The sequence below is a fragment of the Semicossyphus pulcher genome, unplaced genomic scaffold, assembly GCF_022749685.1.
Source record: "Semicossyphus pulcher isolate SPU_LCO1_2020_fin unplaced genomic scaffold, fSemPul1.0.p SCAF_28, whole genome shotgun sequence".
NCBI lineage: Eukaryota > Metazoa > Chordata > Actinopteri > Labriformes > Labridae > Semicossyphus > Semicossyphus pulcher.
Window position 1 is genome coordinate 7,355,388 of NW_027211702.1, and position 15,848 is coordinate 7,371,235.

At 43.4% G+C, this 15,848-nt stretch overlaps 2 protein-coding genes across 2 annotated transcripts; both read right to left on the minus strand.

Annotated features, from left to right (window-relative positions):
* Positions 1-2,935: 2,935 nt before the first annotated feature.
* On the minus strand, positions 2,936-7,629 carry LOC138605212 (palmitoyltransferase ZDHHC12-B). The gene is made up of 5 exons (XM_069677331.1): positions 7,228-7,629; positions 5,904-6,043; positions 5,342-5,434; positions 3,487-3,653; positions 2,936-3,341 (listed from the first exon to the last, which is right to left on the minus strand). Exons 1-5 carry the CDS (start codon positions 7,322-7,324, stop codon positions 3,026-3,028), a joined length of 813 nt encoding a protein of 270 aa, XP_069533432.1. The 5' UTR covers positions 7,325-7,629; the 3' UTR covers positions 2,936-3,025.
* A 257-nt stretch (positions 7,630-7,886) lies between these two features.
* On the minus strand, positions 7,887-14,494 carry uap1l1 (UDP-N-acetylglucosamine pyrophosphorylase 1, like 1). The gene is made up of 9 exons (XM_069677235.1): positions 13,765-14,494; positions 12,622-12,826; positions 11,207-11,382; positions 10,950-11,122; positions 10,644-10,837; positions 9,689-9,829; positions 9,425-9,610; positions 8,831-8,897; positions 7,887-8,519 (listed from the first exon to the last, which is right to left on the minus strand). Exons 1-9 carry the CDS (start codon positions 14,042-14,044, stop codon positions 8,433-8,435), a joined length of 1,509 nt encoding a protein of 502 aa, XP_069533336.1. The 5' UTR covers positions 14,045-14,494; the 3' UTR covers positions 7,887-8,432.
* Between the last annotated feature and the right edge of the window lie 1,354 nt (positions 14,495-15,848).

Genomic DNA, 15,848 nt, shown 5'->3' on the forward strand with positions numbered 1-15,848 from the left:
TGTATGTTTTTGGGATAAAGCACTGGTTTTTTTTTAAGTGAACAAACCAGCCTGTGTGAGGAGTGTAAACTACATGAAGGAAGATATGAATGAATAAATTTGAATATCTGCTGGACCTTTAATGACCCGGACATTCTTCATGAAACATGTATTTATTGATCGATGTGGAGAGTCATTTCAAAGTAGTAAAAAACATTGCATGACAGTATTGCATAATTAAGACGTACACAACATGAATTAAATATTAATTCATATAAAGCAGAGCTCTCACAATCTGCTGGACATTAAACTCAACACCACATTTATTGCTGGGTTACTATTGCACAAGAAGGAAAGATTAAACAGGAACACTAAACGCTGTATTGCACTCAGATCTGTGCAGCTCCACAGCAGTCTGTCAGAACCTCCATTAAACCGTCGTAAGAATCTAAAGACGATCTCAGGTTTGATGTCATCTATAAATTATGTACAACAATATAAAATAGCTTGAAATGCTGTTTGTTGAAGGTCAACACATCCTGTACATCACGGTGGGATTAAATGCTGGGATACAGAAAGTCATTATTCAGATAGAAATATCTGCAAAAACTTGACTGTGATTTGTCGTTCACTCACATCAACAACTGACAGCTTTTTGTTCACATAAAAGTTGTTCAACAAATCAAACCCTGTAAAAACCACAAACATTTACACCAACTTATCAAATGACACAAAAACAAACTTTCTAAACTAGTTTTCAGGGACCGTAACCGCTCGACACGCTCGACACGCTCGACACGTGCACGTAAACAAGTTTATCCTTTTTCATCAAATGTTTGTATTCAAAGTAAACATCAGGGTTAACTAACAGTCCATCGCTCATGTTCACTGTGTGTCATGTTCAGACCACAAGTCCTGCAGGAGGAGTTTCACATGTAATGTTCCACATGTAATGTTTCACATGTAATGTTCCACATGTAATTACTGCCCACATAAATGACTCAGTGTAGGACGCAGGAGTCCAGTGGGAGAATAAACAAGTCATGATGGGGAATTACAGTTTGTCTAAAGCAGCAGGGCTCTATTTTTACATAGTTATGGTGTTTAAATTAATTACAGGGACAAATTTGTAGAAATATATTTCTTTAAATCGTTCTCTTCAAAGACACCAGACTCCATTAACATAAACAGTCATTTTAGTTTGCTGAATACGGGAGTTGCTGGTTCACCTCTGCCTCCATCAGTTATATTATTCTGTACATTTTGTATATTTAATGGTTAGTTTGAATCCAAAACAATGTTTGTTTAACCCAGAATAACAAAAGACTCAATTATCACGGCAGCGGTAGAGCAGTAACTCCAGTGTTCTGTGAGCTAAAATCTCTGTTTTTCTCAATGGAGTCTGGTGTGTGATAGGACCCAGGCTGAACAAATATTGGATTACCCCTTGAAGTAACAGCTCATCACTCGGGTTCATGATGTGTAACACCAGCGGTCCTGCAAGAGGAGTTTCACACATGTAATTACTGCCCACATAAATGATTCAGTGGTGGAGGCAGGAAAGAGGGTCAGCTTTGAGTCAATGGGTTTTTGTGGCTCGCTCCTCTCAGAGCCTTAAAGTGGGGCAGCAAAGTGCCTGCAGGCGGTGTGCATAATTGCCTGTTTTAGGGATTCGTTATACTCGAATGGTTGTAAACAGTCAGGGTCAGACTGGGAACAAAGTTCAGCCCAGACAACTTAAAAGATTCTGCAGCTTCAGCCTCGAGATATTTCCTCCTTTTCTCCCCGACCCTGTCTGAACCTTTGAGACTCATTTGATCTGTATTTTCTTTGAGCTTTACTCTTCCTGTCTTGGTTTCATTGATTATTTCCAGCTTGACCTATTCAACGTCAACTTCAAGGGCTAGAGGGGACGATGGATGGTACCACAGCACCTGCCTAAAATAAAGGTAGCTTATGAAACATTTGGGATTGTGTGACCCCCCATTTAGAAGGCTGTCTCAACAGAAAGTGGGGCAGCAGGCGGCCGGTATATTTTGGTTTTCCCCCACATTTCAGTTCTGTTCCAGTCCAAGCATGTAAACTATTGTAAGAAAATAGAGGCTGTAGTGCAGCTGGTCTCCTGCCGTCCGTGTAGAAATAGTAAAAGAGGGCACAAGAGCAGTTTTCAGTCTTTTGACGGCCACTTAGGAAGAGGAGGAAGGAAACAGGAAATGAGGAAACAACAACACAAAAAGAAAAGTACGAGTACGACCACTGAGAGGAGAGATGTTAAAGGGCTGGGTACCTTTTAAAATGTCACAATCCCAGCACCCTGAAAATGAAGATACCAACAGAGCACTCCCTTCGACAGCAGGGCTAAGGATTGTGTAACGGGGGTCACAGTCGCACCCTCCGTGACTGCTGCTATGCTGGTTTCATAAACCTGTGTTCTTGTGTTGATGCTGGCAATTTGTGCTGAATATTCCTGTCCTAGTTTATGCTGTTTCCTTGGAATGGAGGATAATTACAATAAAGAGATGTTTATATTCTGACACCCTCATTTTAGACCCATCATGTGAATGCATTCAATGATTTTTTACACGACACATACAGTTAAACTAAGTGTTGAAATGATTAAAACACTGATTGAGTATCTGTACAAAACTGTACAATAAAGTATGTTTGGGCAGCAGATTCTGAACATCACTGGTGCCCTTTGATCGAAGAAGCCTGCAGTGATTGGCAGCGAGCAAAGTCATATAAATAATCATATATTGTAGATCTGGGCACAAAGAGGATCGCAGTTATAGTTTGACTGGAAAAGTATCAGCACAGCTCGGTGACGGCTTATTTCAGTCAGTATTGATACCCAGCCCGAGTGGCTAGAGAGGGAAAGGCTGCAGAGGTCTGGCACTGAAACACACGTGCCTCTATAAAAGGTAAACTGCACACACGGATCGTTTATCTCCAGACTTTGTGTTTCAGAAAGAGATCATCCCCCAATCCAGAAAAGTTGTTCAGGGCTACATCGAGTCTTTAAAGTCTGTTGGAGCTGGTTTTGTTCTCAGACCTGGTCACTGCCCTCCCTGAAGTACACCTGCTCCCACACCACGGTGCCCCACATGCAGAAGAAGCCCCACAGGTTGTGGAAGGTCCCGCGGTCGAAGGGGTTTTCGTCGGCGCCGCAGTGTTTGAGGTATGAGATGCGGTGACGGGACATGAACTCCCAGGTGGTGGTGTTGAGAGAAACCAGGTAGAGGTGAGAGCCGAGGAGAAGCAGCACGATCAGGGAGAGCAGAGCCACGAGGACGGCCACCGTCAGCAGCATGCCGTTAGTCCGGAGCCACAGCTGCCAGGTGGGCGCGAAGCTGAACCCAGTCCTGAGGAGACGGGAACAAAGACAGCAGAGCAATGGACAACATGGATTAGAAATGTGGGTTTAAAATGACCAATATAATGAATAAAACAAACAAAGAAAGAAAAGTAAATAATAAAAATATATTTATGTCTGACTGTTTAACCCACCAGGCGATGTGCAGCCCCCACAGCAGCACCAGCAGCTGCACGGCCAGGTAGAGCACGAACCAGCGGTGGTTCTTCTCCCCGACACAGTTCTCGATCCACGGGCAGTGATGGTCGTACCGCCGCACACAGTGCTGACACGTCTGGCAGTGCTTGGACCTCATTGGCTGCTGCTTGGAATAAAGGTGAATAAAAAAACATGTATCAATAAAACAAAGTCCCAAGAGCTAAGTGCGTTCTGGAGAGAGGACATGACACAGGAAGTGATAGCTAAAGGCTGGACAAGAGGGCCAAGAAACACCTGTCAGATACCTGACTCACAGGAGGTTTGAAGTGTTACACTGTTAGATGACTGGAACCAAACCCTCCACACACAACACATGGATGCAACCAGTATGGGACCTTTATGAGATGGAGACAATCACACACTCATGAAGGCTCCAAACATCTCTTCCTTCTTCTCTTTTTCTGTATGTTTGAATTGCATCACCTTGAATATAATGTGAATGCTTTACACAGACGACAAAGGCTGAATAAAGTAATGAAAAGGTAATTAATACACCGTTGAAAACTAAAAGCACATATATTCATGTTTATAATCTTCTATCAGAGCTTTTGTTTTCAGGCTAACAGCCGGCCGGCTTTAAGCTGCAGCCGCCTGTTCAGCGTTCTGTGAAGCAGATTTTGAGCACTGGTGTGAAAAAATAGCTGCTGTTGCTCATCAGGCCGGAAAAATGAGTTGGAATGAGATTTCTGAGGCCGCAGACCTTCACTGAACCACAGCGAGCACCATGGGAAAACACATATGAACCATCTGTTCAGAGAGCAACAGAACAATATCCAGGGAGCTGCAGACGTGTCCTCTGTGTTTACAGCTCCACTCGTAGGATTAAATACATACGAGGACAAATCTGCAACATGAAAACACATCAGAGCTTTTATATTCTGATGTTAACATGAAAAGCTTTGACTTCTTTGCTGTGAAACTCTAAGATCAGATGCCCTGATGCTCTGGTTTGATCATCAAACAGTAAGAGCCCAAAGAAGTCTGTCTGGATCCAGGTTGTAGCCCTGCAGCATGCAGAAAATCCAAGCATGTTGGAACTCATGCAAAGCAGCGTCCCTGGATTGAGCCGTTCATCGACTTGGATGTTACGAACAGAAGGTAAAAGACAAAACAGGAGCCCCGTGTCCTGCTGTGCACAGAGAGCGACTGCTTCTACAGAACTGCTGTATCATATGATGTTTGTGTTGACATGAGGACGTGCTGCTGTGTAACGTAGAACTGTGCTGCTTGGAAACACGTGTGTTATTCTATACCACCGAAAGATCCTACAAGAACTGTAGAAGTTCAAGTGTCACCTTTCAGCCTGAGAGCTGCAATAACAAACACCGTGTCCACAGGCAGCCCATCAATCACCGATCAATCAATTAATCCTGCAAAGGAAAACAGTTTCTTCATCTGTTATCACTCAAACAAACTCTGAACTAATGAGTCACAGTGGGAAAGGCAGTTAGAGGTCCTGACAAGGAGAGAACAGCAACTATAAAGTACTAAACTTTGTTTTCTTAGTGCAGGCACGAACTTCACTCCAAAGCTGCATTTTGAATGTTTGAAATCAAGAATGGAAAATGAGCAAGAAGCTGCAGCAGTACACTGGTTCAACATAAGTATGTAAGTTATCCTCCCGTGAACGTTTGCTTGTCTTTAACATTCACTGCATCAGAACCTCATTTTAGATGTTAATAAGGCACTTTCATTCCTTTAAGGGTCATAATGATAATATTAATGTAACACCGTGACATCGTCAGAGACAGCTCTCTCCCACAGCAGTGTGTTGACACTCAGACAGCGTACCTGCAGCAGACAGTGTCCACAGCGTCTCTGTCGCAGGGATTTGGTGGTGGGTGGGATCATGTCCTGCTGCTCCTCCGTCACTCCCAGCGTGAACTGGAACAACACGAGACGAGCTCATTGTTTTCATATGAACACATACTCATTTAAAATACGTGTAAACACGTTTTTATCAGAACTGATGCATTTTTTAATAACTGACACATTAGGAAGACAAACATTACTCATGAGCACACACGATCTCCTCGTGTCCCATGAGTCCCCTCCACAGCAGACAGATACACTGTAAAAATATGGATGCATCAACTGAATGTAACACCTGCACTGCAACACAATACACCTGCAACGCCACGGAGAGGATAAGACATGCTGTCAGCGGAAATCAATTTGTCAGGTCAGAGAGATGATGCTCTGAAAGGACAAACTTTAAGCAACAACAAAGACTGAATCAGGAAGAAGGTTACAGTGACTTTTATTATAATTTGTACACCAACATACACAGCACTATCCTCTACACATGTGACCCAGTAGGCTCCTGTGGCTGCTTCTTAAGATCATTACTAACCTGTAGGTCGCTGTCATCAGACAGGATGAATCCTGGATCCATCAGAGAGACAGCGAAGTAGAGCAACACGGACACCAGCACCAGCAGGACGAAGAGCACGGGCTGGACCAGCTGGCCCGTCTCCTCCTGCTTCCTCAGCTCTACAACAAGCACGCACAAGCCTCCGTTAAAAACATGTGTAATGAGAGGATCTCAGGCTCAGCTGAGACTCAAAGGTGTTCCAATCTAGTGGCTGTGTCCTTTCCACTGTTGGCATGTTACAGCTGAGTTGTATATAATGGATCAACAAAAATGATCCAGAATTTTGAAGTGGGCGAAACATGTTTTATTGTTTTCAATATTATCTGCATATAAAAATGTGGAAAGCTTTGAGTGTTTAGCTGTAAAACCTCCTGACTAAGATCAGGTCAACAACTCTCAGGTGAATTCTCGTGCATCAAACAAATATGTTAGTTATTGTTTGTGTCACAACAGAAAGTATTTTGCGCCTTCTAAGCATAATGCATGTTGTGTTTATCAGATGGTAAAAACCTTCTTTTTTATATGCAGGTTTTTAACACTGTGAAATGTAAATAAGTCACAGGGGGAGAACACTTATGCGAGGCACTGTCAGAGGAATCTGACTCTCAGGGTACACGATACACAATTATGCAGATTTAAGGAGAAGACCAGGAGAACAAGCTGAACAAGGTTACGTAAACTTCGATGTGCAGATATAAATGTGGATTAAAAAGTATATACAGTCGTCTGTCTTGTCCACTTTCATTTGACATTTTGATGGCTTCTTCTTTTTAATAACCTTGGACACATGTATGTAATATTTGAGTGTGTATTCTGTTTGTTCTTTTATTTTGTGTGTATTGATTCGTAAATGCATGCGTGTCCATTTATTGTGCAAATTAAAGATGCGTTTTTATTGTTTACAGTCACCAGCCAGGAGACTATGGATCAAAATAATTTAATAGCTAAATCTTCTACAAAATATATTTTCTCTTTGATGAGATGAATGCGTTTTGAACATTATAGAATTCATTTAATAAACTATATTAGTTTTATAGACTTTATATAAACAAAACAACAACAACACTTGTAGACAGTAAGACAGAAGTGCAAAGGGTGCTGAGATAAACTTGATGTTTGCTTTAAGTACATGAGGTAAGACGATATGAAAGAATGGAGGATACGTAGCGAGCATCAGATCATGGAACTGACACTATACATTAAAAATGAGCTTTTCACGCCACTTAATTTTTATCAGTCCTGCAGCTGAACATTCTGGAGTGCTAAACTGTGTAACCATGCGGTTATCATTGGACAGTCTTACCTGTATCATGTAGGAAGAGTATCAGCGTTATGACCCATGTCAGAATCACATGAGCTGTTCTCACCAGAAACCCTGAGCCGAACACATTTTTGAACATGGTCCTAGCATGTTAGAGCATCCATCGCAGTCTGCAGACGGACCTGAGGCTTCACACCGCTGGGTCTGTTAGTGGTGTTAGCAACCAGCTAATAAAAAAAATATCTTCATCCAAGCTAACGTTAGTGTCGTCAGGGAATTAACGGTTAATGCGACCGTTTGAGCTAACGTTATCCTGCGGCGTTCGCGTTATTTGTTTCACGAGACGGAGCCAAACATTGATTTAAATAGAAGTCTAAAAGCATAACAACTAAATGTTACTGTTTAATAAAGTACCTAATAATTTTAATGAGAGCTATAGTCGAACCGTTCGCTTCGGCTCAGTGCATTTGTGTTTTGTTGTCATCCTTTAACATGCTTAGCTGTGATTGGCCAGCATCACATCACGTGACGGCCCAGGATTGGTTGGCTGAGAAGATTTTTTTTTTCTAACACCGCGAGGACCTTTTCAAAAAACTTTATTCAACATCAAATCACTAACGGGTTTTAAAATGTATGAAACACAAAACAATTCACAGCAACAAGATCAAATATGGTAAAATAATTTTGTGTACTATCCAAATATTAAATTATTTTGTACTTCAATGCTTTAACAATATTCTACCTGAAACGTCAATTCAAATAAACAATGACTTGCATTGATTAAAAAATCAAAAATACTCATGTGAAGGAAATATTCGGTTAAAGCAACTCAGTTTACACAGAGTGGACTGTATTACTGCAAAAAAAAAAAAATCATCCTAAAACTATTGAAGATGAACTCCTGGGCCTCTAAAAATAAAAAGTTCTCACTGTCGAGTGGAATAAGTTTACTAATAAGAACAGGAGAGGACACAAGGTGAGGTATTCAGATTGTGTATTTTTTGTCATTGGTAAAACAAGACTAATTTTATATAATTTTCACAAACTCATTTATAGTCCCTTATTTGTTTTGGAGAGATTACGTCACATTATTTGTTTTAAGATGACTGTAAACATTTTACATACAGGTCACAAAAATCTATTTTAACAATTGTTCATTTCAGACTGAAAGTTCCCAATCACATCCTTCCAAGGTCTCTCCGTCCCAGACTCCACTGTGAAGGAATCTTTACTTTATAACAGACGTGTCACTGAGCCTGCAGCTCTTTGGCCTTTGTTTCATCCAGAATCAAAGGAGTCTGCAGAGTTCTTCCTGTCAGCAGCTCCTCGAGACCCTGCAGGACGGAGAGCGAGGTTCAGGTACATTTTTCAGGAAGTGGTTGAATGCTCATATTTCTGTTGTTTTACAGAAGCTAATGTTTTAACAAATGTTGTCTCAGCTGGAAATATGTTCTAATGTGCCTCCAGATTTCCTCTACCCACTGTCTTTTCAGTTGCCTATTAATCAGGAAGAGGTGTATGACTTACAACCTGAAATAAAAGCAGTCCAACATTTTAACAACATTTCCCACCCTGAGCAAGACGTCAGAAAAATGGCCGCCGCGTTAGTGTGTGATTGGATCTGTTTGCACGTTCATGTCCTCACCTCTCCAAAGTAAGACACCAGCGGTGAAATCTCACATCGAGCTGGAGGACTGTCGCCTGCAGAGGCACTGCAGGAAAGAAAACAGATATTTTTAGACACAAGTAAACATGGCATTTTTCCTTTACTGGACAGGAAGTGGAGAGACAGTCAGGAAACAGAGAGAACAGGTTGGTAAGCAAAATTATTTAAAGGCTATATAGACCCATGGAGGCTGTCTGAAAGCACAGCGAGGGACCAAACACTGACACGCATGGAAAACACAATCCAGTTCCACTTCCAGTTTCAGTTTGACCTTTTATTCTAACACAAAACCCTTTAAAATGACAGTTAGCAGTTCCTAAGTCATAATGTTAGCGTGTGTGAGTGCTGTCAACAGAAAACATTCACTCGTAAGCTCACCCCCTCCGTACGGCAAAGAAAAACAGAAGGTGAACAAGTGAATGTAATCCATATGAACACAAACACCACAGGAGCACTTCTGAATCTGCAGCGTTTTCTTTTACATCAAAAAGTCTTTTAAGAGGATCTTTTTGTGAACAGCGACAGGGTTGAAGTTATATTAAGAAACATTCAGTGACATTTGACCCCTCTGACCTGTTTGTAGGATTAACAGTGTTCCCGTCTCCATCCAGCAGTGTGGCTCCTGCGGCCGTGGCCCAGCGACAGTGTTGATTCAGCAGAGAGTTCCTGGCCGTGGTCGGGGTGTCGGTGGGCGCTCCGTCTGCATTTTTCAGCGGGGAGAACTCGTCCTCCCTCAGAACCTCGAACGCAACAAAGTTCCTTAAAAGACAGAAAGAAAAATGTTTTAATCAGCTGTCAGTCATTTTCTGTCCAGTAACACAACAGACAGGTGAATACCTGGAGAATGTAAAGACGTCAAACACAAATTTCTCCATCTTTATGCCGTTGGGTTTGCTGGGTTTGACTTGATTCCCACATGTGTCCACAAAGGGGACCTTCTTCAGAGCCACGTGTTGTTTCAGTTGGTCTTTAAACTTCCTGTAAGAAAAGAACAAACTAAATCAGAAGCATTTTTACAGCAGCTCACAGCATGCACATTGAGAAGGCCTGGCAGAGTTGATCCTGCTGGGGGAGACTGTTTGACAGCTGGGTCACAGAAATCTGGCCTTCAGTGGTTGTAGTCTTTGAGAAAACGTCATGGGGACTGAAGTGTTAATAAAGTGAATCTTTGGCCTGATGGTGGCGCTACAGGATAGGTGAGAAAGTATTCACCTGAGTTATAATATTTCTATATTATCATGTCAGTGTGGGCAGTAGTTCTAAACAGATTATTTTAGACTTTTACATGTTATTGTAAGTTCCTAATTGTCTTCACACCATGTGGCAGAAACTTTCAAAATAAAAGCTGTGAAAGAGCGTTTCAGGAAGTTGATATTAAATGTTTTCCACTTTCCATGTTTAAGTTCATTTCTAAATACTTTTCTGTGTCTCTCTGCCCGACTACTTGTTCCTTCTCCAGACCAAAACGAATCACGAATAAACACTTCTCTAAATCATTTCCTAAAACAGCTGTACATTTTAGCAATGCTTTCCTAAAGCTGGAGGAAAACGTTCATTAGTAGAGGATTATTTTAATCTGCGGAATCATTTAAATCTGGTGTTTGAAATATTACAAAAAAAAGAGACCAAATCAGAACTTAAAAAGTTTCTCTGTATCTGAAAACAGGCAACTGGCCACAAACAGGTTATCTATATAAACTTTACAAGGTGTCCACTACTAACTGTTATAGTCAGTGTGTTAGTGTGAATGTCACTCTGATTGAACCATCACATCCTCAGTAAAGGCTCTTACTCTGCGACGTCCTGCAGGAACGTCCTGGTGAGGAAGTGGTTGCAGATGTTTCCGGCTCTGAACACCAGCTCTCCTCCGGCTCCTCTGAGCTCGGCCGTCTCCGGTCTGATCTCGCTGTACTCCACCACCTGCGTGACGCCCTGCACCCTGCAGACCACGCCCACTGGCTCTGCAGGACACACCTTCTCCACCACCTAATGGACGGATGATAGAGGCGAGGGTCACAACACTGAACACATCACTCACAAGCTCCAGCTCTGTGTCTGATGCACAGACGTGAGTTATTACTGGTTTATATGACTGTACCTTGGCTCCACAGTCGGCTCCTCTGCTCACACAGAACCCGATGAACACAGGGTCGGCCATCTTGACCAGGATGTTGTCCACACAGTACACGTGCAGGTACTCCACCCCCCTCTCCTTCATGTCCTGCAGCACCTTGTTGTCCACCAGCGCCTGGTACAGACCCCCGTTCCCGTCTGACACACGGGACAGAGGGTTTCAAACATCTCTGAAACTTAACCTGAACATGTGTCAGAGGTCAGAGGTGATATCAAGCCTACCTGGAGCCATGGCGATCTTCCCCTTCCCCTGCAGGATGACCTTTCCATCGAAGGTCACGGCTGGGATCATCCTCTGCTCGAACATGACGACGTCTGACGGCTTCAGTCCGAAGTACTCGTTCTCCTTGAAGAACGTCTCAGTGGGAGCCAGAGTGAACTCGCTGGTCATGATGTACCTGAAGAGTACAAATAACATGATTTACATGTTCCTTTACTCGTTTACAGCAGTTTGTTCAAATGTATTTTTATCTGTCGGCTCGTACAAAGAGGTTTCATACTTAATGTTCATGTTGTCCGTGTCCGCTGTGAAAGTGTAAGTCTGCTTCTTTGTAAAGACGTGTAGAGTTAAACCGGAGTCACATTCCTTTCATGTGCACACACACCTGAAGCTGATTCTGATTCTGATGTCATTTGAGCCTAAATTCACCTAAAAGCAGAGTTAATGTCTGACTGGGACATTGTTGCTCTGTGTCGACAGGATGACGACACTTCTTATTGTTTGCCATAAAGATTTATAAAGTGTAAATACTAAATACAGTGCTGATTATTATGATGTGATTCAAACGTGTTGATGCTGCCCCCAAGAGGCGAAAAATACCACAGCTATTCACAGTCTGAGGTTCATCCATCCATCCATCCATCCATCCATCCATCCATCCATCCATCCATCATCCACACCACGTATCCTGTTCAGGGTCACACGGGGGGCTGGAGCCTATCCAAGCTGTCATTGGGCGAGAGGCGGGGTTACACCTGGACAGGTCACCTGTCAATCACAGGGCTGACAAATAGAGACAGACATCCTTTCACGCTCACATTCACACCTACGGGCAGTTTAGAGTCACCAGTGAACCTAACGAGCATGTGTTTGGACTGTGGGAGGAAGCCGGAGTACCCAGAGGGAACCCACGCATGCACGGGGAGAACATGCAGACTGCACACAGAAAGGCCCACTACGTCTGAACCGGGAATCGAACCAGGAACCTTCTAGTTGTGAGGAGACAGCTCTAAACACTATTTATATACAGTGCAAATCATAATAAAAGTTGTGTCAGATCTCGGCGCCTGAGTGCAGTGGCTCTTGCCTCTCTTCCTCTGCAGAGCCACAAATACTGTTAAAGACTGCGCTCATGTCAGGTGGACATCACCTGTTTGACCCTCAATTTAATCCTCAGGACAACGAGAGCAGCTCTAGAGCACACGGTTTCATTATTTACAGAGACCCAACATGAATCAGACAGAAACACTTCCTGTAACAGGCAGAAACCTGGAGAAGAACCAGACTCACGGTGAACGCACGTCTGCTGAGACTGGATGGAGAGAAAGTGGGGAAGCGACAGAGACAGCTTTGTGCTCAAATGGACTTTATACCAACCTGCACCTGATCAGAGCACAGGAGTATTCAATCATCTCACCAGGGAACGGTACACTTGGAGCCGTGCTTTCTCTCTGCCAGCTGCTGGATTTTGTGGATCCGCTCAGCTTGGATCTGATATAAAGTTTTCCTGCTCGGCAGCCCGACGTCGTACATCCCTTTAGGATACTGAACACCCAGACGGGTCCCCTGACCGCCGGCCAGCAGCAGGACTCCCACCCGGTTCTGTGAGATCTGAAGAAGACCTGTTGGACACAGCAGTGACATGAGCAGGATTCATGGAGCCAAACAACTGGTCTGCAGAGCACACAGGGGAAGACTTCACAGCCGATCATTAATCTAATGTGATGCTGTGAGATTTCTGTAGCTGTATAAGAAGATAAACAGTTATTCTGAATGTTTAGATGTGTGGTTGAGTCCTGAACAGTTTAACAGCTCGGCCAAAAGGTGAAGGGTTAAAGGTTAACAACTCTAAAGGATTTCAGAAGTGAACTGAAAAGTGTGAAAAACGTTGGTTTCAAAAATATTTCTTCTTTACTTTCTTGTAAATTTGCTTTGCACAAAAACTTTCACAACATATTGATCAAAAAGCAGAAAGATAAATAGCAAAGATAAAGATAATCATCATCATTAACACCTGTTCAGGTACTGAGAGAACCAGCACGTTATAAACCTGTAAGCAGGTCAATTCATTTTCAGTCCTGCTGGAGTGAAAGGACGCGAGTGTAATCAACAACATGTACTCAGCGTAGGAAAAGTGAACGTTCTTACTTCTGCAGGAAAAAGGATGAATTTTAAAATGTGACGTCATCAGTTTGTTAACACAGACGTATTCACATGATGTCTGTCTGAATTTTCCCAGGTGGAAACTAATTTTTCCAATTATTCCAACACCACTTGAATGCAGCGAAGCGAAGTGTTTACTGTATGTTTTCACGGTCTCTGTTTGACTACCCTACATTTCTAAACATCATCAACATCTCATTTAGACTTTGACCATTATTTTGAAAAACCACAAACTCATTAGGGAACAATAAGTAATGGTATCCATATCACAATAATAACAAAAAGTATCGGTATTGTATCGAATATCGCTCGTGCATTACACTTAACTGAAACGATCTCTCCCCTTCTTTCACTAAAGCTTCCCTGTATGATCTGCTCCTCTGACTCTGACTCTCACCTTCATCCTCCCACTCTGTCAGACACTTCCCGTCACTCTTCTTCACGCTGCCGATGGATTCAGCAGGGACCGGCTCTATGTGCTGATCCAGACTCTCAGGCGGGGACCCTGCAGCCCTCTGAGCCCCCTCACAGTGCTCCTTCAGCCCCTCCAGGTCCAGCTGAGACAGATCCTGCAGGAAACTGTCCCTCTCCTCCTCGCTCAGCTCCGGCCAGAACTGCAGGATGTGAGTCTGTCCTGCAGCCTCCAAACTCTGCTGGACTTTCTCTAAAGACAGCATGTTGAGTCTGTGTAAGAAAGCAGACTAACTGCAGCTTCTTCCTCCTCTCTGGAAGCAGCAGGTCTGTGGAAGTCTACAGGAAGTGACTCCTCAGGAGCAACTCGTGACTGCAACTCACGGATCCAAACACGGACCTGCGGTTAAAACTCAAACTAACAAACTCCTGCAGCCGAGTGAAAGACGTCTTTATGCTGCTGCAGGTTTAGAGGAGGACAAACATGTCTGAAATAACTCCGACGTTAGAGGACTTCCTGTCAGCAGCATCAGAAAAACACGCGAGCAGATCTGCAGACTCAACTTCAGGGGAAAAGCTGTGCTGAGTCAGCGAGTCATCAGCTGACTGCACCGCGTGAAGTCTGCACAAAGTGTCAGAAGAAGACACGGCTAGCCTTATATTCACACATGCAATATCAAAACATGTATATTTACGCTGATGTAGCCGAGCATACTTCTTCCTCTACGGTTCCTTCTTGTAGTTTTGAGCTGCGATTCAGCCCAGGGACCGTCTCCAAATTACACACAGACATTAACTGTCTAAGAAGCTGGGTTAGGGATCGATGCCTCAGAAACACAGCCTGGTTAGATGCCAGTATGAGAGATAGAAACATAAAAAATGGCCCTCAAATTGGCCAAATGTGCAAGAGAACAGTTCCCGAGGCTGCACAGCTGAGAAAACAAGGGGAAATATCTTCAAGGGGCCTTTACTGTCTAGAAAACCTGATGTAGGCCTTCAGACTGCCCTGAACATCCAGAAAACTAGCTTGAAGATCCTCCAGGATGCTGCTCCAGTAGAGTAAACAAGATAAAGTGACCTCCTGGCTGCCCTTACAATGAAGAAGACATGATAAAAAAGATGGCAGGATAATAAATAAAAACATAAACAAGTCAATTTATTTATAAAGCACATGTAAAAGCAGCAGCAGCTGAAAGTTCTGTACAAAACATAAAAAAGCAAAGACACAGAACAAAGCGAAACACAACAACAAATTGAAATACAACAGGCGGCCTGTTCAGGACCAGGGCGCTTAGAAGACTCACCAGAGGGGGCAGACCTGACCGAGGATGGAAGGCTGCTCTACAGTCGAGGGGCCGGTCACCTCTTAGTTTAAAATTTGAGCGGGGGGGGCCGCTGTGTCAGGAGATCTGAGGGGCCTGGAGGTTTTCTAAGGGCTGAGGAGGTCTGTTATAAAGGAGGGGGGCAGGTCGTTCAGGGCGTTAAACAGCACAACCTTAAAATCGATCCTGAAGCAGATTGGACGCCAGTGAAGAGAGGCTAAAATGGGACTAACGTGCTGTAAACAGGTACCCCCCCACACTGGCCCAATGTGTAAGGAAACAGATCCTGTAGGGTGGAGCAAACCTGATGGTGCCCTTCCAGCTGAGCAACATGATTAAGTGTCTTTAGGCCGTCCTGAAGAACACAGGACAGGAAGTGTTTGAGTGAGTATTCCTCGACTCTCTGCTCTGACGTCTACACGTCCACCACTAACAGAAGCTTGTTGTGTCTCATTTTTTCAAACTATCAAACAACTTCTCCACTTTCACTTCCACCAAACCGTCTGTGTTTCGTGCTTCACGTCACTGTAGCTCCATGTGATCACTGTCTGTGTGTCACATGTGGAGACCGCTTACTGATGTGGCATCTTTTCACCTTCGGATGCATTTCCTCTCATACAGTGTGACTGCAGGATTTATGCCCTTTAGCTTCATCATCAACATTCAACTCAGAGGCCAACTTAAAAAGGTCTAACACGATCTGCTGTGAACTCTTTACTGTATTTCAAATATATTTTAAACTGTATAA

What these genes read in the sequence shown, in the direction of transcription:
- LOC138605212 (XM_069677331.1), bottom strand. Translation starts at nt 7,324, where the DNA reads ATGTTCAAAAATGTGTTCGGCTCAGGGTTTCTGGTGAGAACAGCTCAT. An exon ending in ACTCTTCCTACATGATACAG is followed by an intron (nt 6,044 to 7,227) that starts GTAAGACTGTCC and finishes TGCTTGTTGTAG; the next exon opens with AGCTGAGGAAGCAGGAGGAG. An exon ending in CTGATGACAGCGACCTACAG is followed by an intron (nt 5,435 to 5,903) that starts GTTAGTAATGAT and finishes GTGTTGTTCCAG; the next exon opens with TTCACGCTGGGAGTGACGGA.
- uap1l1 (XM_069677235.1), bottom strand. Translation starts at nt 14,044, where the DNA reads ATGCTGTCTTTAGAGAAAGTCCAGCAGAGTTTGGAGGCTGCAGGACAG. An exon ending in GAGCCGACTGTGGAGCCAAG is followed by an intron (nt 10,838 to 10,949) that starts GTACAGTCATAT and finishes TCCGTCCATTAG; the next exon opens with GTGGTGGAGAAGGTGTGTCC. An exon ending in TGGTGTCTTACTTTGGAGAG is followed by an intron (nt 8,520 to 8,830) that starts GTGAGGACATGA and finishes TCCGTCCTGCAG; the next exon opens with GGTCTCGAGGAGCTGCTGAC.